The 24,349-nt window shown below is 43.4% G+C and overlaps 1 protein-coding gene across 4 annotated transcripts; it reads right to left on the bottom strand.

The window, feature by feature from the left end:
• Positions 1 to 4,101: 4,101 nt before the first annotated feature.
• galnt13 (UDP-N-acetyl-alpha-D-galactosamine:polypeptide N-acetylgalactosaminyltransferase 13) lies at positions 4,102 to 24,349 on the bottom strand. 4 transcript variants are annotated; one of them, XM_057041952.1, is made up of 15 exons: positions 24,145 to 24,210; positions 23,883 to 23,961; positions 20,904 to 21,028; positions 20,759 to 20,814; positions 16,827 to 16,995; positions 15,480 to 15,646; positions 14,970 to 15,177; positions 14,603 to 14,773; positions 14,087 to 14,204; positions 13,145 to 13,325; positions 11,735 to 11,874; positions 10,836 to 10,934; positions 10,606 to 10,740; positions 8,632 to 8,842; positions 4,102 to 5,891 (listed from the first exon to the last, which is right to left on the bottom strand). In XM_057041952.1, exons 5-14 carry the CDS (start codon positions 16,958 to 16,960, stop codon positions 8,657 to 8,659), a joined length of 1,539 nt encoding a protein of 512 aa, XP_056897932.1. In that variant the 5' UTR covers positions 16,961 to 16,995; positions 20,759 to 20,814; positions 20,904 to 21,028; positions 23,883 to 23,961; positions 24,145 to 24,210; the 3' UTR covers positions 4,102 to 5,891; positions 8,632 to 8,656. The 4 variants fall into 4 exon arrangements, with proteins under 4 accessions (XP_056897932.1, XP_056897907.1, XP_056897917.1 ...); XM_057041927.1 differs by having other exon boundaries at positions 20,759 to 21,028; positions 24,033 to 24,349; XM_057041937.1 differs by having other exon boundaries at positions 20,759 to 21,028; positions 24,145 to 24,348.

The following is a 24,349-nucleotide window of genomic DNA, read 5'->3' as shown; positions in this document are numbered from 1 at the left end:
CCACAGGAGCCTGTGCTTTTATAATGAGTGCAGGGGAGCACATGTCATCTAGCATGTATTCCAGCCCTCATTAGGAGCAAAAGGCTATTCACATATTTGCAGAGCAGAGATAAGGTTATTAGTTGGACTGGGCCAACAGTCAAACAGCATTAAAGCTTGAAGGGCTTTAATTGCTGCATTTAGAAGACATTGAAAGAAAAGGTTTTATAGAATAAATGTGACTCCCGTAAGCAACTTTTAAGCTTTCTGATGCAGCAGCACAATCTACCTGGTTAAATCTCCCTTCACATACGCAGCAAGACAACCTGTCAGGATTGAATGACTGTGCCCAGATGATCCAACAATTCCAATGTTGCTGAATTCTGATTGGTTCACAGTTAATATATGACATCACCTTTTCCATTCAAAGTTCCACCCACTGGATGAGGTCATCTATCATGGTTTTGCTTTGCTTTTTTCTTATGTCTTTTTTTTCTGTCTCAATGAGACATCGGGGTAAGTGAACATTCATCAGTTTACTGTGCTGTCCAGTAAAAGTGCTTTTTATGCTTCTTTTGGTGTTGCTTCATTCTAGAATTAATAAAACAGCAGTCGTGGTTAAAGTTGCTCATGTCACAAACAGGTCACAAAGAGGACTTCAGTATCTATTAAACCCACATTTATACTAGTATTGTAACAATTAATCAATCAATCTTTATATATAGAGTTATTTTAATATAATTGAAAGGAAAAAATCCAAGAACAAAAAAGGAAAAACATGCCAAATGTAGTTGGGTATAATTCTAGCTTTTGGCTCTTTAATGTGGTGGAGAAGTGGTTTAAATTAGCAGAAAGATGGTCGTGCACCACCAAAGTACAAGTACCTTAAGCTGCACTTAAGTAAATATACTTAGTCACATTGCATTACAGCTGGAAGCGTAATAAAATAAGGGAGCATGTGAAGTGGAAAGAATATTTTAACATTCACAGCTCCACTGAGAAGTGATTTTAATTCTGTTGAACACTCAGTTAAATACAAGAAAGGGGTGAAGGTCTGAGCCTGGTCTAGTCACACACCAGGAGGCAGCTGATGTGTAAAAGCACTCCGAATAGAAATATATGGAGATGAGTTCTTATCTTCAATAAGGCTGCACATTTGAAATAAAAAGGTTTCACAGCAACACTTCCAGGAAATGCTGGCTGCTCTTAACAGGAAAAAACCACTGTCTGCTGCCCCTATTGACCAGAGTTCTATATATATAAATACTGTATATATATATAGTCAGCCCATCTGGCCGAATGTCAAAGTCTCCTCAAGCCATGATGGGAAAGACTACTGATCTTCTGCAGCCCATTTCATAAAAATAGCCCAGGCAGAAGCTGATGGGCTGGTGGAGATGGGATTGATTTATTAATCTAATCAGATGAATGGAAGACATGAGAGGCATTTGTCCTCCTCTCAGAATCAGCTGGGGAAACACTCGAGGTCATTCTTTGGAGAAGATCAGCCAATCACTTCAACAATCATGGCTAATATCCTATTGCCCTATAATCTCTCCAATCAAAGAAGGAGCAGGGAAAATCACCACAGCTTTGATGCTTTGATGGGCTGTTTGTCCCCTTTCATTTCCCTCAAATGGATCACCACATGTCTCAAAAGTTTCTTTGATGACATTTTGCTATAATATTGATTTTATTTTGCTCTCCACAGTGGCAACACATGCCTCATGAAAGACATTTCATAAACCTTTAAACGCCAATGGATACCGTAGCGCTAACTGGCTCCTTCCATGCATGTCGTTTAACATGAGGCAGACCAACAGCTTCTAATATAATCATTCCACGAGGTACCGCAAGTAGGTCATATCATCTGCGTTGTACAGGGATCAAAGGATATTTCTTTTTTGGGCAATTGCAAAATAACAGAACTTGATTAGAAACTGCTGCGGTCAGGACCGCAGTATCTGAACCGCAGTTTTGGAGCTCCTTGAGATTGGCGATTGATTAGTCTGCAATTACTGCTGAAAGCAACACAGCCCCTCCTCCCCCTAATCACTGCTTTTGTCCCTAAAAGGAGATTATCACATCGAAAAGGCGTGTAAGAACCACTTCCAGCCTGCGAATCAATAAAAAAATGACTCGAGGGATTGCAGGTCACACATCTGAAATGTCTTGTTCCTCGCTATGCTCTTCACATTTGCAGACAGGTGCTGCATATTGCTGCGTGTTTGTGTCTATTTGAGTGGGCGGACGCCTCTAGAGGCTGCAGTTCTGACCCCCACAGAGATATTGGTCTCAAACCGTGTCTAATTAAAGCTGTTTTTCGATTCAGGCGCTCTGGAACTTAAGGTCCCCCTTAACAATTAAGTGCTGGATTTTTCCACTGGTCTCCAATAAAGAAAGAAATAAAAAAAGAACATCCAGGAGGCTGATTAAACACGCACAGACACGCTCACCCTGTTCCCCCACTCCGCTTCAGCCTATTATTGGATTCACTTAGCTGACGGAACCCTGTATATTGAGCAGGGAGAGACAGTCGTATAATCAGTGTGTTACATTGTATTTTAAATGGAGTCGCAGGTTGTGTTAAATAGCTTTTGGGGGAAAAGGGTAGAGAAACAATGACATAATCAGGAGGTTAGCTCTACAGATCCCTCTGCATCCTCAAAAGGTGCTTTGATTCATGCAGAGATTAAAAAGGCCAAAAATAAAAATAAAGTACTGTTCCTGTGTTTTTAACTGATAAAAACAAGCTTGTCAACGCACTTTAACATTGAGCTTTACTGCTAACTGACTAGCATGCACATAAATGACTACAAAAATCACAGAAACTGCCTTTTGTTCGCCGCAGCATGGCTGAACGCCCAGCTCCATTCCTGAGCTAAAGCTCTGCTTTTCACTGATCCGTTCATCACTTGGCTCAGAGAAACAGAAATATCATCATCAGCTGCTTCTGGCTGATTCACGGAGTTTCTGTCAGGACAGACCTGTATCACAGACAGAGTTGCCTGATGAATCTCCTGGCAAACTCCTGCTGCACCTTCATCTGATGTAAGACAGTAACAGAAGGTGCACTGGTGGAAAATACTATTTTAATGCTTTTAATAGAATCACTATAGCAACAACAAACAAAGAAAAATACATTGGTTTAATATACAGCCTGAATCAAGAAGTTTTTCATGGCTCTCAGGGCTATGTGGTATCATTTAGACATTTCCTGAGCTTTGTGGGCAACTGTGAATTCTTGACACCAAGAAGCTCTGATCATGTGCAGCAGTGCTCCTGAGAGCCACAGCGAGGCACCGATAAGACCCCATTAGAGCTGTTATTTTAAAGCATCGCACCCCTTAATGGACTCCCGTGGCCCAGCTGCAGACCCTCTATCTTATCCCAGTGTACCAGCCCAGGCTGTGCTTACAACAGATGTGAGACTGTCTGAAAGTGCTGCTGGGGCTCCTGCTGAGAGCGTGTTGACGGCAACAACTCTGCAGGGGCAACATTAGAAACATTTAGTAAAAAGAGTAAATGAGCGGAAGGAATCAATCGATATTAATGGAAGAGGAGGAAAGGTATTGCCCTTGTAACCGGAGGGTTGCCAGACAGGCCGGGCAGAGGTCAAATTCACTATATAGAAATGTTTGGACGCGGTAAAATATGATGCCAATGAGACCGCCCTTAGTTTAGTCCATATCTGTTGTATTTATATATTTTGAACATATCCTGGTCTCTTATCATGCTCTGAGGAACCAGTATTATTATTATTTTTTAAATTGGGGGGGGGGGGGGGACACTTCAAAATCAAAAGAGCATTGCCTCTAGTAAAAATAAAGCCTTGTGTTTCCTAACTGCCTGTTAGATATTCCCCACCCTCCTTAGTGTTGCACTCTGTCGACCCTCTGGCTGTGTCAGATTACCAGGAACCAAGAGTCACGTGAAAGAGCAAACTGTCCCTGCTTGGTTGTAGAACAATAATAAGCATCAAGGTATCTATGTGAGCCGAACCTGCTCCGACCAGTTTATGCAGACGCTGAGCAAAAGCAGAAGGTCCTCTGGTTAATAGAGAAGAGAGGCGGACTACCTTTAAAAGCCCACATGCTGAACCCTGCAACAGAGAGGTACGAGTTTCTTAAAAGCTCCAATAACAATGTTTTATTCAACAATTGATATGTGGTATGATGTGTTCAACTTTTCTCAACACTTGACAATGATATTTCTGCTGAAACTGTCAGAATTCGACTTTCAATACATAAAAAAGAGCAGAAATGTACAAACAGGTAACATCACTTTGCCACCACAAATATTATATTCCTATTTTATTACAATGCACTTGAACGCAACAGAGACGATGTGTGTGTAACATAAGAGGTGAGTGAATCCCAGTCTCAACGCCAAGCAGGCACAAAAACTCAGCAGCAGTGATATTATGACTGCATGTGTTGCTCCCATGTGTATTCCTAGTCACTGAGAAATGGTTCTTTTGGGCTAGTGATGATTTCCAACACAGTGTAATTTGAGGAAGCATCATTTTGTTTTATTACCACTATTCCAAATAAACGGCTCTTTTTTTGTTTTCTAATGACTCCCGGGAGTGTTCAAGTTTTACAGATTCTTAGAAAAATAATTGGGTTTGTATGTGCATCAGACAATAGCATCATCAACAACAACAACACAAAAGTGTCACTATAAAGTCACATTTATGTCAGGTGAGTAATACTGAAAACATGGCAGTTATTTCACATCAGACTTTTATATCCTTTGACAAAATAAATCTAATGAGATCAAGCAAACCTTCTAAAGGCACATGTTACAGTTCAGCTTTGTGAAAGTACCCTTAAGGTATTTTCAATGTAATGGAAAATTTGGGATGTGTCTTAGAAGCAGGAATCTAATTAATGGGAAGCGGATTTGCAATGACACCCTAAGGTGGCTGAAACACAGTGTTGTTTATCCTATTTTAAAACACAGTCATGAGCATTTATCAAAAACAGTTGCAGAACCTGAACAATAAATACTAACATCTGCACAATATACAGTATCACTGTCAGTTTTTCATCAGAAATGTCATCTTCGGTGCATGACACAGCTTCTCCAGCAGGTGGCGCTTAGGAGTGCACGATTTCAAATCTATTAAAATACTTTTTAAGATTGTAAAAAAAGAGATTTATCCACATGTTTGTTCATTATGAATCACAAGGTAGACACAGTTGATACAAAGGGCTCTGTGTTGTGATACCAACATTTGCCTTAAGGGGCAGCAGTGATCAGGTGCGATGTGTTCCCAGTTTAAACAAGACGTCCTTGTTACGTGAATGTAACACTGATATGGAAATAGTTACAACTTAGAGGATTGCACCTTCCAGGTAAAAAAGGTGTACTCCTTGTGCTTAGCACAATAGTTGTTCACTGTGAGGAACCATCCCAGATGCACACCTTCTAAGATTTTCTTTACTCATTCTTCTCTGTTGAGTTGTTTTTCCTGCAGCTAAACAGCAGCCTGAGCAACACTGGCGAACTGTAATGGTTTTTTCTCTGTGCACACATTTTTCATGGAAAAGTCGTCTCAGAGACCGCAGCCACTCGGACGGACGCTGCAGCTATAAACGGAAACAACCACACGATGGAGCGTAACCGACTGTGCCGTCGATGCCGGTATCCTGTTCAGGCTGATGCAGAAACAGACGTATGTCGCACGCGGTCACGTCCACCTGGTGATGGTGTGGAGATCCAGGGTCGAGAAGGACCGGAGCACCGGCAGTGGGGCCGAGGGAGGATCAGACGCTCAGGGTCATGTTACGGAGCAGCCACTGCTGGGAGCGGCTGTTGTTGCACTCTCTGAGGGTGGGAACCAGCTTGTCTTCTTCTGACGGCATGTCCAAACACTGGTTGCTGTTCACGTGCAGCAAGGTGAGCCGCTAAAGAGAAGGAGAACAAATGGGAAAAAAATCATGTAAAATTTAATGGAAATATGAAGGTGAACCTTCGTAGACGCACTTGCTTGATTTCCCACAGCTCACAGAAATCCACTCCATAGCTGCAGAGTGAGAACAAATATAATAACAGCAGAAGTGGGTGTTCAGGGAAAAGTCAGTTGTGGCGCTTCCACATTAGAACATTGCTTTGTTCTGGACGTGGTCGCTGCAGTAAAAATTAACTATAATTAGTAATAGTTAACACTTGGCGGAGGATGGTAAACTATGAGTTGTGGTTACACCCTCTATGCGTGGCGACCATTTTCTTCCACGTCTAATGAGAGGATAAGCCCCAAGTGAGGAAGCAACACTTTTGCAACGCTGCGTTTGAGCAGATCTACTTCCTGACTAGTTGCCATGTGCACAGACGCCAGGTTGCTGGGCTGCTATGAGCGAGAGCACCTTGATGTAAGCAGCTGCTGTTAGCTGTGAGCTGATCGTGATAAGCGTAGTCTTTTTTATGTTAAATTCAGGCTGTATGACATCCTATCAATTTACAATGAGCACATTTAGCTGAAACACTCTCGTATTTTAAAGTCAGAAAATCTACACACAAACAAAAACACGGAGGAATCCATCATTTATCCACGGTTGTTTCTGTTCAACTGCTGATTGACTGAACAGTTTGATGTGGTGGTGGATCTGTTTTCCAGGTGCCTGTTACAGTATTTAGAAAAAAACCTGTCATAAGCAGGTGGGCACGTGACACTGGCAATCATGTTATGATTAATCTTTAATTGCATTTATAATTTGCTGCTGCTCTTAGTAATTGCACCTATTACTTTATTAATATTACCTTATACAGAACAACATCACACCGTCTGCGCGGTTACACATAAATGAGCTCACTCGCATCATCTCCCTCACACTCTGAGGAAGAAAAAACACAGCAATGGTGTGCAGTCAATGCCGGAAAACAGCCACAGTCTGCATATGAATGTGACATTTACACACGTACACAGACGCGGTTTATCCTGCACTCCAGTCTTAATTCTTCATCAAAACAAGATTGCACTTCGTCTGTTTATAGGGGATATTCAGACTAATGAGCACACAGTTCATGTTTGATCGTCAGCTATAAAACACAAGGGCCTGACGAGCTGCGCCTGGAAACATCAAGGTGCACACGCACGCGCGCGCACACACACACTGAAGTACACCGTTCACGCCGCTCACTACATTTGTTCAAGCAGAGAAAGAACAAATGGAGCAGATGGCATCTGACCTTGCACATGTCAAAAATCCAAAGGAAAGTAGTTGAGTCGTGACATTTGTTCTTTGTCTTTGACAGCGAGATAGTGACCTCTGACAAAGACCTCGAAGGGAATAAAATGCATCAAAATAAAACAGCTCTCTTGGACCAGAGATATTATATTCATTTACCATAAAACTCTACAGATCTTGAGTATTTGGAGGAGCACGCAGCCGGGGCGAACAATGATTTCGCATTTAATGACACTGCCAGACATTTGGAGGTTCTGTCCTTCACTCATAATTGTTTTACGCCTCCTTTGCTGCGAGGAGAAAAACTCCCACCGCAGCTCACAAGCGATCCAGCCGCTGTTTACGATGCGAGTCAATGGGGGTGCGCACAGCTGAGACCAGCTAATGAAACAAGGATATTTGGAACCAAACGCAGCAGTTTTTTAACATCATCCTCTTTGTTCACCAGCAGCAAACTGGACCTGTTGAGAAGCAAAAGGGTGGATTTGATTTTGCTATTGCGGTGTTAACAGTTGGAGGAGACCTTGAGGGCAGGGCCTTTTTTTATTTTTTACGAGAAGTATAAAATCAGCAGCTTTCTTTTTGTCTCAAGACAGTCAGCCGACAGTTTCATTTGCTGTAATGGTGGTCTTTTGTCTGTGCCTCTTTTTGTGCTCGCCAAAGCACAAACAACAAATCAGGCCAAATAACAGCAGGTCACTTCTCTGCCATGACTGTGACACTAACCAGCAACTCTGAGAGCCTCTCACCCAATTTCAACACCAAATCCTGCTCACTGGAGAGACGCTTACAACCGAGCGTGGCCGAGTGGAGGAAATGGCCAAAACCACAAGAAAAAAAATAAAAGGAGAGTGAAATGAGCCCCGCAAACATTAGTGAAATAAATATGGAAATGCGCAGCGCTGAAAAGGTCTGCTCTGAATTAAGACCCACTGCACCTGTGTGTGTGTGTCTGTTCATGTGTGTGTGAGTGGGGCACAGTGTGCGCAGCTGCCCGAGGCCAATAGGAGAGTGTCACAAGAGGCCAGGGCCATGAAAGGTGGGTTCACGGCGAAGGATCACATCAAAAGAACTTGTAAACAATGGCGAACCCGATCTCAATCAGGCCTGCATGGAGATGGGCTAAAAATAAACCTGTCCTCCTCCATCCCTGCATCATTTACCCAGCGTTGGCAGTTCCTGAGGCAGCCGGAGAATTTTCACATCAAACGAGATTGTTGGAAACGAACTGCAAATTAGGTTGCAGTCAGCATGTATATTCCAGCTGTAAGGTCACCGATAAGAGCTATTTGGAGCTCTCTCAGAATGATGTCTATGCACAGTCCAACGAGAAACATACAGAATATTTGACGACAGCACAGTCCAACTAAAGGTGTCTGCTACATCTACTCCAAGATCTAGCGATACAGCAGATCCACCTACGCTCTACACTAAGCCTAATTTACACCACCCGGCTCACCTCAGGCCCCACCGCAGATGGCGGCTCAGATAAAATAATCAGTGGGGCTGAAGTAGAGGTGTCTGGCAACCTCCAGACGAGTGTAGTTGTGGAGGATCCAGCGCTGTTTGGGGCTGCTGTTACAGTACTCCACCGTCGGACCGTAGCTGCCGTCCTCCAGACGGCTGAGGGTCAGACATGATTGGGTGATGATGTGGAGGAAGGTGCGCTTCTGCGGCGAGCCGAGGAAGGGGGTGGGGCGAAAAGGGAGACATGGTGATGAAAGTACACTGCAGATTCACACTTTGTTAGATTTCTCCAGTTTATCTATAATCAGAATGTTTCTGATCTTAAATATTAAAATAAGCTAAGGTTCAGTTGTTTAGACTACAGACAAAAAATCCTTTTAGTTTTTCATTATTTCCCTATTTTTTCAAGTCTTGTTGCTGGGACTTTTACACTACATCAGTAATTTGAGGGAATCACTTTGATCGATCCTGACTGATTCATTTTAACGTCGCTTTTGTTAACAATATCTATATTTCTCCCATTTTCCACTTGACTGCCTGATCTGCCAGGTACCTAAGATGAGGAAACAGACTTATTTTCACAAGTGCAGCTTTCCTCGCAGTGTGAATTGGGCAACAAAAATGGCTTGATGTCCCATTTTAAGTACAGCGAACCCACTCTCACCTGAAAAAGGATGTTAGAAAGTAATTCCAACGTTTGTAATTGCACTTAGGAGCCCCGTCTATCCCGGCTGACTATATCTACTGGTGCTCTCTCTGTGAGTAACCATCAGTGGAATTACCATAAACACACCATGAGGCGTAAAGCTGGTAAATTTACACAACACAGTGAACACACATGGTGTCTGAAAGAGCAGAACAGGTGAGCAGAGCCATCTGTCGCCGGTGAACAGAGCGGGAATATGGAAAAGTCAGATATTTCCATGAAAGGGAAACTGATGAAACCAGATGACCAGATGAAATGTTCCCAGTAATCCAGGACTCAGCGCCTGTCTGTCACATAAGCTAAAAATACCCCGGGGCCACTGACAGCGGTGAAGCCCCAGTGCTGTTTACAACAGAGACCATTCTCCTCCATTTATGAATTATTCAAACTTTTTCCATATTAAGAATGCACCCAGAGAGTAATAAAAGCATCTCTCCTTGGGTTTGTTCAGGGCCTGATGGGAGGGCCTGCAGGCTTCTTTACCTTGTCACATCTACACAGACAGATACTGAACATCTCTATCTCCACCAGGTAAAACTGAAGCCACCACAGAACCGTTCAATTGAAAAAATAACAGCACATTAAAGTCGAATGCAAATGCACTTTAAAAAAAGAAAAAAAAAGTCATGGGTCTGCATGCTTTTTACCCATTTATTCTGTTTGGTTGGAATCATTTTTGTACTGGTGCTGCCCTACAGCCATTTTAAAATCTTATGCTGATTGTGAGATTTTATTTTTCCTTCAGTAATAATACTATAACAAAATCTGTTAAATTAATCACATTTCACATCACAAAGACTCACAAAGCACCTGTTTCATTCTACTGGAAGAAAATTACCAAAACATCACGAATTAGAATCTAGAAGAATCTAAAATACACACGATCCACGCAGTGTTACAGCATATCACGAGACAAACGGAGGAAATCAAATATCTACTGGGCCTGTTCTCAGATCAATAACTGGGAAGGCTTACCTCAAAATCATATTCCCATTTTCCAACATACTATGAGAAAACAAGAGGACACAGGAGGGAAAACACACTGGGTAGAAGAAACAGCTTCCGTTCAACAAACTGTCATACAGCGCCATCAGGTGGCGAAAAGCAGGCCTTCAGCTACGATGCACCTTGCTCTGCAGGGTGCATCAATATGTAAAGCCACCAACTCACGATGCAGAGCAAATGCACACATTTCAATCAATCGGCTGCCATCATGGAGGCATTGGCCACATGGAGGCTGATTTGAGACCTGGACCCTACCTCTGCATCGTACTCAAACATCTGATTGCCCTTCATGTGGTGGCACTTGAGCATGAGGACGGGTCCGTTAAGGCGGGAGACGTCCAGACAGAGGTCATCTGTTCTTATTTCTTTATCGGCAGTGTATGAGAACACCTGGAGAACAGCAAATGAAATAGAAGGAGATTGTGATTATTCATCATCGTCTCATTCCTGGAATGGAAACCATGGGAGTCTTAATAATCTTTCACCTGGTTTCCACCCATGCCGTGGCAGTTGAAAAAGCCAACTTTCTCATTTTCCTTCCTCCCCATGTTGTCCACACACTGGTTGGTCTCCACATTTCTGATCTGGGAAGGGGGGGGGGGGGGGGGGGGGGTAGGCAACATTTCAAACAACTGCAAAAATGGATCCACCAGACCTTTGATATGAACCTGGGGAGAGGCCTCTTTACTGTCCACGGTCTCACAAAGCCCTTTCTGATTATGAAAATGGGAAGTGAAACATAATTAGATTAAGATTGTATCAACCAGCATGTTCATTACTGATATCATCAATTTTTCCATGATATGAGTGTAAATGAACTATTTGGGGGATTTTTAAGCTGCCGTTTTGTTGGAAGCAGCCTGCTTCTAGAATCAAGCAAATGATTAATAAATAATCTCACATTAAATATACTTTAGATTTAAAGAGCTGAGACAAATGGTAGAAATAAAACATCCCAGCAGAGCAGCATGACGACACCGACGGTCCTCCCATCAGTCGCTGTATGAACGCTGGAGGAATACAGGCTTTTTTCAGCTCTTAGTTAAGCCGTCTGCGGTCACGTCAGCACATCGCATGCCGAGGCTGCTGTCAGAACAGCCATGACAAAGAAAAGAGGAATTAAGGTCACACTGGCTTTGTTGTACAAGAATTAGTAAAATGCTTTAATTTTGCTTCGCATTTTGATTTGGTTTTACAAAGGCACTGCAGCCGGTTTGGTTTTTATCTGTCCGTGTTCAGCCTCTGCCTTTGGACATTGAGATTTTCTCTCACCGAGATATCGTCATTCGGTAAACACATTCCTCCAGCAAACAGACAAGGACACGTCAGAGAGGATATGGAGGAAGCGTCTGACGCACAGCAGGAGATAGGAGAGAGCTCATACTTCACCAAGTGAGTAGTATCGTCTTGGGATCTGGGAGTCAGGATAAATGTTCTCCAAATACCAAGAGAAGGGCTTGCAGCGCAGGGCGTCGCGGAGGCCTTTGCGGGAGGAAACGTCCCCGTAGTCCACCCGCATCACACCTGCAGACACAATCCCAACGCAGTGTTTACCATTAATCATCAGCACAGATTCTCTTTCACTGCCAATTTAAAATAAATATGGGAGGAAGACAAGTGCGGAGAACAGGATCCAATTTTTACTGCAAACGTATGTAAGTGAAAGGTTTTCAGACGTGCACGGCAGCTCCATCACGTTTGTGAGATTGACTAGCGTTGGTTCAGACAGCGAACGGGCACGCACACTTACAAACAAGTGCTGGTTTCTCCCCGTTTGTTTCGATAGCTCCACTGGGATCGTTTATCACCAATGATGGTGTTTTCCAAAACCAGCCAATATGAGACACTCACAGGGTTAATTACCCATCAAAGACAAGTCAGAGGTTACAAATGGTACCGCATCTAATCGAAGCATTTGTGCTAAACAGAAATCTCTGGATGGAGGATACAATGCAGCGGGCTGAAGGCTGCTTTATTTTCTCTCGCGCGCGCGCTCTGGCCTGATCGCCACGTTACAGATGATGAATAACCCCTTTGATGCTGAAATCGCCTGTGCAGAGGAGACGATGAGCAGCGAGACGCGCTTGTAATAAGATCATCAGGATGACACTTCCAAACCCGGCCTGAGAAAGATGTGCTCCTCAGAGCCAATAAGTGAGGTCTGGCAGCAGCATGGCCCAGATCATTCCGCCTAATGTCCTGCAGGAACAGACAGTCATTGTCGGGCCACAATATGCAGAGAGGCTCATCCATCACAACCCGCCCCCCCGCAGTTCCGTCTCCGCACCTGCACAAGCGGGGTCCTGCCTGGCGGAGCAGAGGAGCGGGTTGCACCGGAAGACCAGCAGATTACGGATCATCCCTTATTGGTTTGCTGGTATCTAAAGCACTTACCCGGAGATTTCCGGAACGCTGATTTCTGCTGCGGGGGTAATCACATTACCGGGTGGACAGATGGAGGGGCACTCATCTCTCAATCTGCACCAAACACATTGTCTGGGTGCATTTAAGTCACACAGGGGATCAATCGGAAAACATTCATGAACGCCAGCGTAAAGGAGGAAGAAAACCTTCTCCAAGTGGGAAATAGTTCATCCCAGTTTGGAGATGACTAAAGTGGTATAAATCAAATGCAAGAGAGAGCAAAGGGGGAAATTCCTAAATGAGGTATGGGGGAGAACAGAAGGATAAGACCAAGAAAAGTTTAAAATATTCACCCACATCGACAATCTTATTAGAAGCCACACTGAACTGTATCATCAACAACTTTGTGTTCCCTGTAACATCTCTGTACCTGGTGAAATGATATAGAAGAAATCTTTGAAGTCATCCATCCAGACTTCAGCCAGACGCCTGTTGTTTTTGTTGATAACTTGGCCCGTTCCTCCAGGGAAGCTGTACGGGGTGGCCTTGCGGAAAACATGCCCCACGTGGGAGCACGTTACAATCTCCAGCGAGCCCCCACACTGCCAGATCTGCCGACACGCGCGGTAACAGAAGGTAAGCAACAGACCGTGGCTGACACTTGTTGATATGTTTATCTTAAATCTTAATGCTGGCCACTATTACCATTTAGCAAGAGTGCCTCGGCATCTTTTGTGTTCTTCTAACAGACTTTTAAAAACACGAGAGGTTTCTAAATTTTATCTGCTTCTATTTGCTTTCTGCAACCGATTCTGATTCATCCTGCGTTCTCTGTGGAGCGAGGTGCCGAGAACCTCAGGGTTGCACCTGGATGCACAGCAGCAATGCTTGCACAAACAAATACAGGTTGTAGGTTGTTTGTCTGCAGCTGGGAAATGCAACTTTGACTGCATCTAGAGAGGTTATAGAGAGTGTTACAGTCCCCACTTATAAGAGAAACTAAAGCCAGATCATCGAAAACACTGAAATTAAGATAAAGAAATAACTAAACACAGTTATTGTTTCATCTCACAGATGGAGACTGCTCTTAAAAAGCTTGATGTTGAACTCAGATCCTTTACGCTCAAGTTTGTGTGTAAGTAATTAAAAGAAGCTCATATTCACACATAAAACTCTCTATAGTGTTAAAGCAATGTGCAACGTTATGACACTAAAACGTCAAAAGGACGTGAAGCTACGTTTAACCTGACCAAACATGTATTTATCTTTTTTTCCTTATTTAACCTTTTAAAGTTTCTGCACAAAGGTGATACATTGAAGGGAAAATTGGCCGTTACCAGTGACATCGGTAATAGCAGGTCGGGCCACTCACTCTAAAAGACATTTCGAGGTTCTCTCCCCCCCAGATATCCATCCCTGGGTCATAGCTTCCAATTTCTTCAAAGTATGTTTTATCTATAGAGAATAACCCTCCTGCCATCGTGGGAGTTCTGCAAGAGATGAGACAAAATAGTCCACAGAGCCAAAAACCATCTTGTTCTTTATCCACAGAGGGGAGCGGCAATTTTAAAACAAAGTGGTAATTGCTTTTATCCTTTAATCCAGTCCGTGTTGATGCAAATGAATCCTGTGTTGCTGGGAATCATTTGCATCTGGTTGAAAAAAAAGCAAGTGTGACAAAATCTTTTTTTATTTTAATTAAAGGAGTGTATATTTAGACTGCAGTTGAGCACACTTAGGCCCTAGCGATGCTCTTGGGGAAACTGTTTTTCATCAAAAATACAGAGTGGAAAAATTGTGTGTTTCTATTTGCAGATAAAGACGACAGCAGATCTCTTCTTGAGCCTTCTGTCATTACATGCAAGGTTGGGTGTGGATGTTTCGATACCTGACGGGAAGTGTTCGATCGCCCTTCCGTCGATCCATCTCTCTCTGGGGGACAGGGTACCAGCGGAAATTCAGCTTCCAGTTGAATCCCCCGTAGGTCATATCTGAGCCTGCCATGTACTCAAACGTCTCATCGCTGATGACATCGATGATGGGGCACACCACTGCTGTCCTGCTCAGGTAGCAAATGGAAAGACCACAGGATAAATTGTATAAGAAATGGGAGATTTATTCGAAATAATACAAACAGGAAAAAGTGCGACTGCATCACCTGCACATTTTTACTGATTATAAATCGATGATTTGCTCTTGCTTTAATTATTCACATAAAAAGTTGAAAAATACACAAGGCTGAGTGGTGGTCCCACCTGTCCTCTTTGATGCGTGCCAGCAAGGGCTCGAGCCATCCGACGGTACACTCACAGTGAGCATCCAAGAAGGTGATGACCTGACCTTTGGTGGCAGCCGCCCCCCTCAGCCTGGCTCTGATGAGCCCCGAACGCTGCTCCATCCTGAGGATCCTCACAGGCACCTCCAGGGTCCGTACATAGTTCTCCAGCTTCTTCTTCAGGAAATCTGCGGCAGAGCAACACAAAGAATGTCGATCTCAATGCGCCAGAAAACAAATAATCAACAACAGAAAATCATTTTCTATGTTTACCTCTGAACCTACCGGTATTATTGTTTTTAGATAACGTTTTTAGCCATAATTAGCAGCCTAATCAACATAAAAATGCAAATTTTACACCCCAGTTTTCTCATATTTTTCTCCAGAATGACATCAAACCGCTACATTGTTCTTCAGTGTTCACTGTTCATCACCTCTGAGTACTCATCAATACGTAAGCCACCAGGTAGCTTGAGCACAGGCTACTCACCTCTCTCACTGGCATCGTCCACGAGCACGATCTCCACGAGCAGGTGTCTGGGAGAGCGGTTAATGACGCTGTGGACGGTCCGCAGCAGGGTGCTCCAGGCCTCATTGTGAAAGACAATCACAATGCTGGTGTTGGGCACATCGTCGGGATACACCTTTGTTTTACAGCTGATGAAGCAGAACGGAGACTAATTCAATCAAATTCGAAGCAAAAATGACCAAAATAAATAGCCTCGATGATGTCTGTATGGGAAGAGAATAAGGAGGTGATGTTGAATAAAGAAGGAGTTCCAGCAGTTTAGGAAGAGAAGGAAGAGGAAGGTCGGTGGGAGGCATGAGAGTGTAAAAAAAGCCATCAAAAGAGACAACACTGTGGGTTCAGCCTATTCAAATCGACAGCTCTAACTGACACAACTGGGCCAGGAGGTTGCCTTCAAGACCAAATGTTATTGCTACTCAGTGGTAGAAAGTGGCAATCCTGCACCGCTTTGGATAAAATATACCACAGTTGGAAAAAAAATCTGCAATGATATCATGCGTGCTGTAATAACAGTGCTGTAATATTTATACCGAAAGACTCATGGAGCTCAGCTGAACATCCAGCTTTCTCAATAATATGGTTTTCCTTTTCCACCATACAGGATACTTAGATTTGCATTTATATCACATTCACCATATTCTTGAACATCCTTTAAAATGTTTGAAAGGCAGCTGTGGAACTGACTCCTCTGTGTCTATTTCTCATCGTATATCTGAATGCTTTTCACTTAATTAAAGTACTGTGGAAACCTGCGTTCAGCCGCAAGATTCAAATTTATTGGAATATGTCTGCGGTCGCTGCTGCGTATCAACCGCCCGAGATGGATGTGCTCTCATTTCAGACAAATTGCTCTTTGGATCTTCATTAAGTGTTTGAGCTCATCTTGAGTGACAGTAAACAAAACCTGCTCCCGTGCAAATGTCGGGCCTAATGTGCTGCGCTGGATCCTCCGCTGAAACCGTGTCCGCAATTAGAAAACCTTCTGATATTATTAAACATTATTGATGCCAATATGACATAATGGACAGACAAACTAATTTAATCATAGCAGCAATATTGCTGTGATAGTTTAGCTCATTTCATCTGCAGGCACAGTCAGTATCTGCAGCCCTGCTGAGGCTCATTTGATGAGAGAAGGACCCCCGCTGCCCCGATGGCCAGTCATTTTGTTCTGAATTGTGGAACGCTTTCAAAAACTAAACATCACGCCTGTGATATTAAAGAATAAAAATGTTAGCTTTTACAAACTAAGCATAAAGGCACCTTTGAAAGCAGTGAAATACCAAAGAAAGAACCGAGCTTACGCACCCATCCAACCTCACGTCGGGCAGACTCCTGTTGAGGGCAATCATGTCGCTGGCCATCAGATTAAACTGGTTAATTTTAAACAGCTCCTTCATTTTCTCCTGCTCGTCCTTGGGGATGACCACCGCCTTGCCCATCTCGCCTGGACCCTCGTGGCGCCGAGATATTACAGCTGCAACAGAGGCGAGACGAGAGAGAAGCGTGATGTGGATCCAGCCCTGTTGCGCCTCTCCCACATCAAATAAAGCTACAGCAAATATGAACCAGAACTGCTGCAATATGGACAGCAAATTTTGTATTTGCCTCAAATTGTAATTGATGGCAAAGCTTCATTTTGCACTAGATAAAATTCATTTTGTTCGAGATAAAAACTGCATGAAGCTGCATCATTTATTACCATTATTTCAAATGTGCTTCAACCATTTAAACTTCATAACATTATTATTAACCATTTCAAGCACTCTAAAAGTGTCATTTAAAGAAAAAAAACACACTTGGTGACCACAGTATATGTAAAAAGTCATTTAATACGCTCTGCTTAAGCTCTCTCCTGAGTGCTGAGTCTGTGCTGAGAGCATAATAAGCACTGAGCATTTAACTTTAATTTAATCTATTAGGAGATTTCACATGCACAGCGGGATTTGAACGAGTGGGTTAACAGATGAAAATGCAGGAGGATGGCAGAACTGGTCTGGAGTCATTTTGTGTATGTTCCTACAGCGCTGCAGCACTGGGGCAGCTCTCCTCACCCAAAGGTAAATAACCTCTCACGGATTAATCACCGCTGTTCCTCGGCCTGTGTAGTTCTTGAAATAATCTCCTAGAGCAGAGGCAGTGATGTCTCCATGAAGGTTGGACACAGTTCAGGTTAAGAGGATTCCCTCCGAGAGGCAGGTTAGCCACTGCTACATGGTTAGCCTGAACGCTGGCTTAAAAATCTGATCTCCACACTTTAAGAGCAGAACCGCCTGACTGCACAGTGTTCACCTAAAAACGCTGCTATAATCCATCAGTAGGTTAGGATTAACACAGATTATCATTTTTCTCTGAAACACAGGCAAACTCGCAGAATCTGAGCTCCATAAACAATAAACAGTACATGGCACATAAAGAAATGTTACAGGAAAACTATGTTTGCTGAAGTTGTCAGTGTGTTCAACCATCATCATCATTAAAACCCAAATTGTGTTAATATTTTGTGGAAATAGTCAAAACAGTTAACATCCAAATCAAGTATGAGCCATTATAGAGAGAAAGAATACCACAACCTTATGTTTTGTTGGTTTATTTTATTTTATTTATTTTTTTTAAAGCCATACTGGTCAGCTCTACCAGGGAAGTTAAACATTGAAAATAATACAACATAACAGAGTTAAACTGCCTGTGTGGAGCCAGATGTAAACCGCTGCAGAGGGCAGAAGGCTTTGTGAATCGAGCAATTCCAAACATTCTCCAGCCTTGAAAGAACAAAGCAGCTGTCACACCTTTGCAAAATATTTGGGCCGTCTGGCAAAATCACATTGCACCTCTGCAACAACAATCAGAGACGCGTGGATAAATTCCTCATACACATGGATGCATTTATCCCAGATCTTGTGGAAATAAATACAGATTAAAGATCTTCGTGGAACTTTATTTAAGAAATTCTCTCACTCTTTTTTGCTGCTCCACGTCTCTTTATCTTGGCTGATTTTAGCCTGCACTAAACTTCTGCTCTCTCAGTCATTTGGGCTAAAAAAAACATGGATCTTTCTGTTTAAAGACTGTTTCCCTGATCAACGCACAGCAACTGTTGCAGTAGAAGAAACAGAAAAAGACTCTGTTGTCGCTGCAATCTCAGACAATCTGACTCGGGGTTTCAACAGTCACCATGGTTCCTTCACAATCCGAGTCTCACAAGTCTTCTGAGACACCATCGGGCAACACTTTACTGGCACCAAGCTAAACTAGTCTTCCATTTCTCTTATGTAATCCATGTGTTTAAACAGTTTCATTGTAAAAACATAGAGCTGGACCCATTGAACCCTCTTGAGAGGACAGTCGAGGTACACATTAATCTGCATGCAGATTGTCCCCCAGCCCTTTTCATTTGCATCTGTACTGTGCTGTAGCAGCGGCACAGATGGAGGCTTTATCACAACCTTGATAGGTTTTCTTTCCTCTACAGTTTACCTCCACCTCTTCCATGTGCTGCACTGCCTCCAGCCTGTGACTCTGGCCCTATAGTGTATCAGAGGAACCACGCCTGCAGAATGTTACCCTGTCCTCATCCACTGTCACCGCTTTCTCTGAATAAAAAGCCAGCCAAGTGACGATTTACAAAAGGTTTGATCAGAAGAGTTCACCAGCCACAGCCTCCTACTTACTGCTGATTGGCTGGACATGAGGTATTTGTTGTACGTGAATTATGATCTCATTGTGCTTTGATGGTAACGTGTGTTACACTTGTAACAAAGCTCTTGTGATCTTTTTTGCATGGTTGTTGATGGTGAATATCTGGTCGCTAATCTTAAGTGTAACATTTGATGACATTAATAGGAAAGTATACATATTTGAAGTGGTATTTTATCTGGCCAAGAACAGAATGTTTTAGATCCTTTGGGATGTTTTTCAGGAAGGATCCCTTTGACTGGCCCTTGTGGTATTTGGAATTTTAAGTTTGCAGTATTAGCCCAAAACTTGACAGCGGTCAGCATCTAAAATCCTTCATTTTGAAGTCAAATAATCAGCTCTGTGCTTGTGTTGATGTGCAGCAGCAGGCTGATTGTTGTCTGCACTCCAGCCAGTGATGGTAGTCTCACTGGCACGGCTTGCAAGTATCAGTATTTGATGTGATATTTGTGGGTGTTCAGCGTGAACGGGTGGAAGCTCCTGATCGCGACTGTTTACTGAGAATAGCTGGGGAAATAGCAATGTTGCCATATAGATAAGACTTACTGTTATCGGACTCGATACGTATATTCCTGTGTGCTCTGCTATTAGAACGTGTTTACAAGTTGGTAGCTGATGACGGATGCCTCATCTGCTGCATAGTACTCGCAAATGAGAGTCAAGCAATTGGCTTTTGCATCCTTGATGTGCCAAATCTAGCTTTACCCGCTCTATATTTGAGACTCATATTTTTAGAAACTGCACAGACAGCTCTGTTTGAAGAGAGGAACATGGAAATGTTTTCTTCCTGACAGACTTTGGTCAAACACAAGGCAGCACACGTCTGGTCAGATATATTTGCAGTGACACGTTGACGCGGTTCTGAACATACCAGTTATTTAGACCTGTATGCAACATAACCCTCCACTTCTGTTACTCTTAAGGGAAAGATAAAAATAGGGGTGTCGTAGGTTATATCTAACCGTGATGAAGTGCGATACATAAACCTCCCTGCTCTGAAAGCCATCACATCGCCAAGTAGTCACTAGGGACAGATACTATGATTATCTGTCTCCTATTCCCAGACAGCAAGAGCAACAACATTTTCTTCACATATATTCCCAGCACGACCTCCAACAACATTACTTACGTGCCTGTAAGCATGACAATAAAGGCATGAAGGACCTCAGGAAGCCAATAAGGAGCAGTTAACACTTGGTTCAGATGTGTAGCCGATCATACTTTCCAAGCCAATCGGAAGCAAAAGAGCTGCGGTGTAACTCGTGTGTGTGGTAAATACTCCCAGCAGTTCTGCTTTATTCTAACCTCAAACGCAGCTTAGCAGGCTGTTTAGACAAATACTCAGTAATGTGCACGTGATGTAATGAATGTCTCCTTTATGTCACGTTCATACTTCAATAAAAGTGCGCACCAATAACAAAACAGGCCATACATTGTTTTATTAGAATTTTCCGGTAATATCAGGTGAAGTGAAATACAGCAGTTGGCAGACTCACTTCAGTACTATGGAAAGTGCAACAGCGGCGGCGGCAGTGTGGACTCACCTCGGAGGGCAGGGAGCAGAGAGCCGTCCTTCTTGTCATCACATTTGTTGCACTCACTGAAGTAGAGAAGCAAGAACACATCGACCAGCACCCACACTAGAGAGGTGGTCAGCACCACCTTGCAGTAGACAAACCGTCGCATCACCTCTCCACGAAGTCGGTCAAACTGTGACTGGGGAGCGCTCGGTCTGTCGCTGAAGCGTCTGGAGCCTGGAGACGAGGTGCAGAAAGTGGGGGGAGACTGCTCGGGTCTGACAAGGAGGCATCATCCTACGGAAAAGACCAAAACACAGTGAGAATTCCTTCCAGCTCCTCAAAATGGAGCTTGAGCTACAACAGCTCAACAGATGACACAGCGATAACCAGTTTGCCTGTACAGCCAGTGGAGCTCAACCCAACAACAAATGAAACAAGTGTTCCTGATTGTGACACAGGGCCATTTTCTTTAATATCATGCCAAAGCGTGCATCTGTTCATCCAAAAGTTGGATGTAAACAATAACAACTGACTCCTCAGATGAAGTGTATGGTTGCAAAAATCTGCAAATGAGTCACTTCTACAAGAGACACATGCACATGAACACACTTCACCTGCTGCTGTGCAAATGGGACAGGCAGCGCGAGGAACGAAGGGGCAATTAGAAAGACAACCTCATGAAGGAACGGTTTTATTTCAGAGAATTTTCCTCTCCTCAACACTATTTTAATCAAGTGGAACAAGGTGGTGGTTACAGCCACAGAAGAACAGCACATCCACGTGAGCCACAATCAGAACGTTGATTGTAGCTCCGAGCCGTCAGGAGAGGTGAAGGGACAGCAGGAGACAGGCCAGTACACTGGGAGAGGTGGGGGAGACCATGGAAACTGGCCACTATCTGACTCTGTGAGTACAGTTCCTGACCAAGACCAGCTCGACTGGTCTGTGCCAGAGAACACCAGAACTGGCAGATTTGCCAGAGGCACCCTGTTCTCTTTACAGATAGGAGCAGGTTCTTACTAACCATTCCTGACAGATGTGAGAGAATCTGGAGATGCAGGGGAGAACATGCTGCCGCATGATCTGTAATCTTCTCCTTTGATTTGGAGCTTGATTCTAAATCCAGTCCTCTGTGGGTTAATTATTTGGGTTTCCAGCGATTGAACACCAGTTCAAATCGCACTCGAAGATTTTCAACTGGAACATTTCATCGGTTACCATTTGGGATTTGGAGCAAGCAATCTAAGTGTTACCTTCAGTTTTTTTGCACAGGTGTCAGTCATTTGCTCCATTTTAAGCCTTTTTCTGAATAGATTTCCGATTTCGTTACTCCCACACAGGAGTGACCCCAGTCCCTCCATATTTCTCCATCTGAAAGAATGAATGGGTGCTTAATTTTCTCTTCAAACATCCCCCTCTTCCTACATGCTGTAAGGGCCATCTGGGAAGCTTTTATACCGCAGGCAATCTGTGGATGTTTGATGTTCATGTGTGTCTCAAACTAGTTAAACATTTTCTCTCCTAGACTCAGACATAGGCCTTCATTCATTCAAGGTTAAATCATCACATATGCAAATGTACTAATTATCCTGACTGCATAAACATAATTGAAGGTGTGCACATGATTGTGCATCTAATTGCAAACACGTATTCCATTTGTATGATAACCTCACCGAGACTTCATTTTAACAACAGGTGGAATATGCTCTTATCTTTCATTTCATCTGTCATAATTTCTCACACACACACACACACACACACACACACACACACACACACACAAACACATGTGCTTCTATCTCTGTGAGGAATTTTATTGATATAATGCATTCCACATCCCCTAACAGTAACCCTACCCTACTCTACTCTTACCAAGCAAATTTTAACCCTAAAACACACAAACAAACACACAAAAACAGGGAAAACTAAGTAGACCATCTGAAGGTCTGATACTGCCTCACTGAGCTACTTTTTATCTCATTTACACCCATGACAGCATCCTTCCGGCTAGATCAGGAGCCTCAGTCCTGATTAAGCACTTTTTACAACTCAGCAGAGCACGCTGACACCCAGATGATGACTGTGGTGTCAACAACATGGTTTCAGTCACATTCTGCACACATCCAAGCGTCTGCGTCAGCTATCACCTCCACACACGTCAGACTAATGAACGGTGATCCTGCCTATTTGCACCCCTGACCATTTGTTTTGGTGTGTCACAGGCAAAGGCGTGTTTCATACCACCGTGGGTTTCATACCACCAGCACTACAAACACAACCGGTGAAGCCTGAGTCAATCACCATCTGCACGCATATTTTCTAAAAACGGGTCCCACCGTGTTCATAAGACGCTCCACCCCATGAAGACGAGAGTAAACCAACTAGCAATTATTAAGCGCCGCAGTGATGGCTGGTGACACATTTACAAGCGTGTGTTCTTCATCCATTTAAAGGGAGCACTTCCACTGCGTGCAACTGGCAGATGAAGGAAATAAAAATGCTTTTCAGTTCTAAGGCTACTGACATGTGGGCAGGTTTCTGGTGGGGACAAGAGAAAAAGATTTCCCTGAGGCTGAGGTGATCTACTCAGAGGCACTAAAGCGGCAGATCAGAGGGATCAAACCCATCCAGGGCAGGTTTTAAAGCCAGCAATTTCCCAGTCATGCAGCTAGGTAGTTTTTTTTTTTAAATCACAGACAAGAAATAAAATGTGTGGTTGATAAAGGGGCTTGAATGTTGAATATTTATGCATGAAAATAAGATGGATTAAGCATTGGTATCAATGAAGCTGAAAAAGAATAAACTCTAGCAGGCCATATCAGGAGCAGAAGGTGATTATAGAGCTGATCCCAATAAACCCATTAGGCCAATGACAACGGCTTATTTTATAACCCAAAGAAGACAGAATCACACTTATTATTGTGGTGGGTTTAAAGGTGTGGCACACACGCACACTGACCATCTTTCATTTATTACATTCTAATTCCTGCTTTTCTCTGAACTGAAGAGATGGAAACTGGGGCAACTAATGTCAATAAATATGGAAACCTTCATTAACTACAACTCTGAATGTACAGGCAAGGTCGTTCTGATATTCATCATTATTTACATGGATCTAATCGAGGTGCAAATGCTTCGTGAAACGTACCTGAACTGTGGACGGGCTCAGCCAGTGACCCTTTGCAGTCTCGCTCTCCGACAACGTGTTGAACGCATCCAAACATGACCTGATTCAAATCACAACCAGAAATAAAAGCAGTCGGGGGCTGCTGTCGTGTCTAATTGTGGTTTTCCGTACAAGTGCAGACGCGCCTTTAGGACGACGATTAAGTTATTCGGTCCATTTTAATGAACACAAGTCCTCGATCCAGTGTGACAGATTCCTTCCAGTAATGTCCCTGTCATGGTACCTGTGCAGAATCCTGATATGGTTCGTGGCCAGCTGATGTTCGTCAAACCTGCGAACATGGACGTCGGCATCCGTGAATTTTCTCAGTCCGTTTACATGTTGATCGGGTCACAACGACGCTCCACACGCACCTGTTCTCCTATATTACAGCGGTATGAGGAGACGGCGGGGACGGACGGTGCAATCTAACCTCCGCTCAGACCGAC

This window comes from Takifugu flavidus, chromosome 1, assembly GCF_003711565.1.
Source record: "Takifugu flavidus isolate HTHZ2018 chromosome 1, ASM371156v2, whole genome shotgun sequence".
Classification (NCBI taxonomy): domain Eukaryota; kingdom Metazoa; phylum Chordata; class Actinopteri; order Tetraodontiformes; family Tetraodontidae; genus Takifugu; species Takifugu flavidus.
This window is presented reverse-complemented; position numbering and strand designations above follow the sequence as displayed.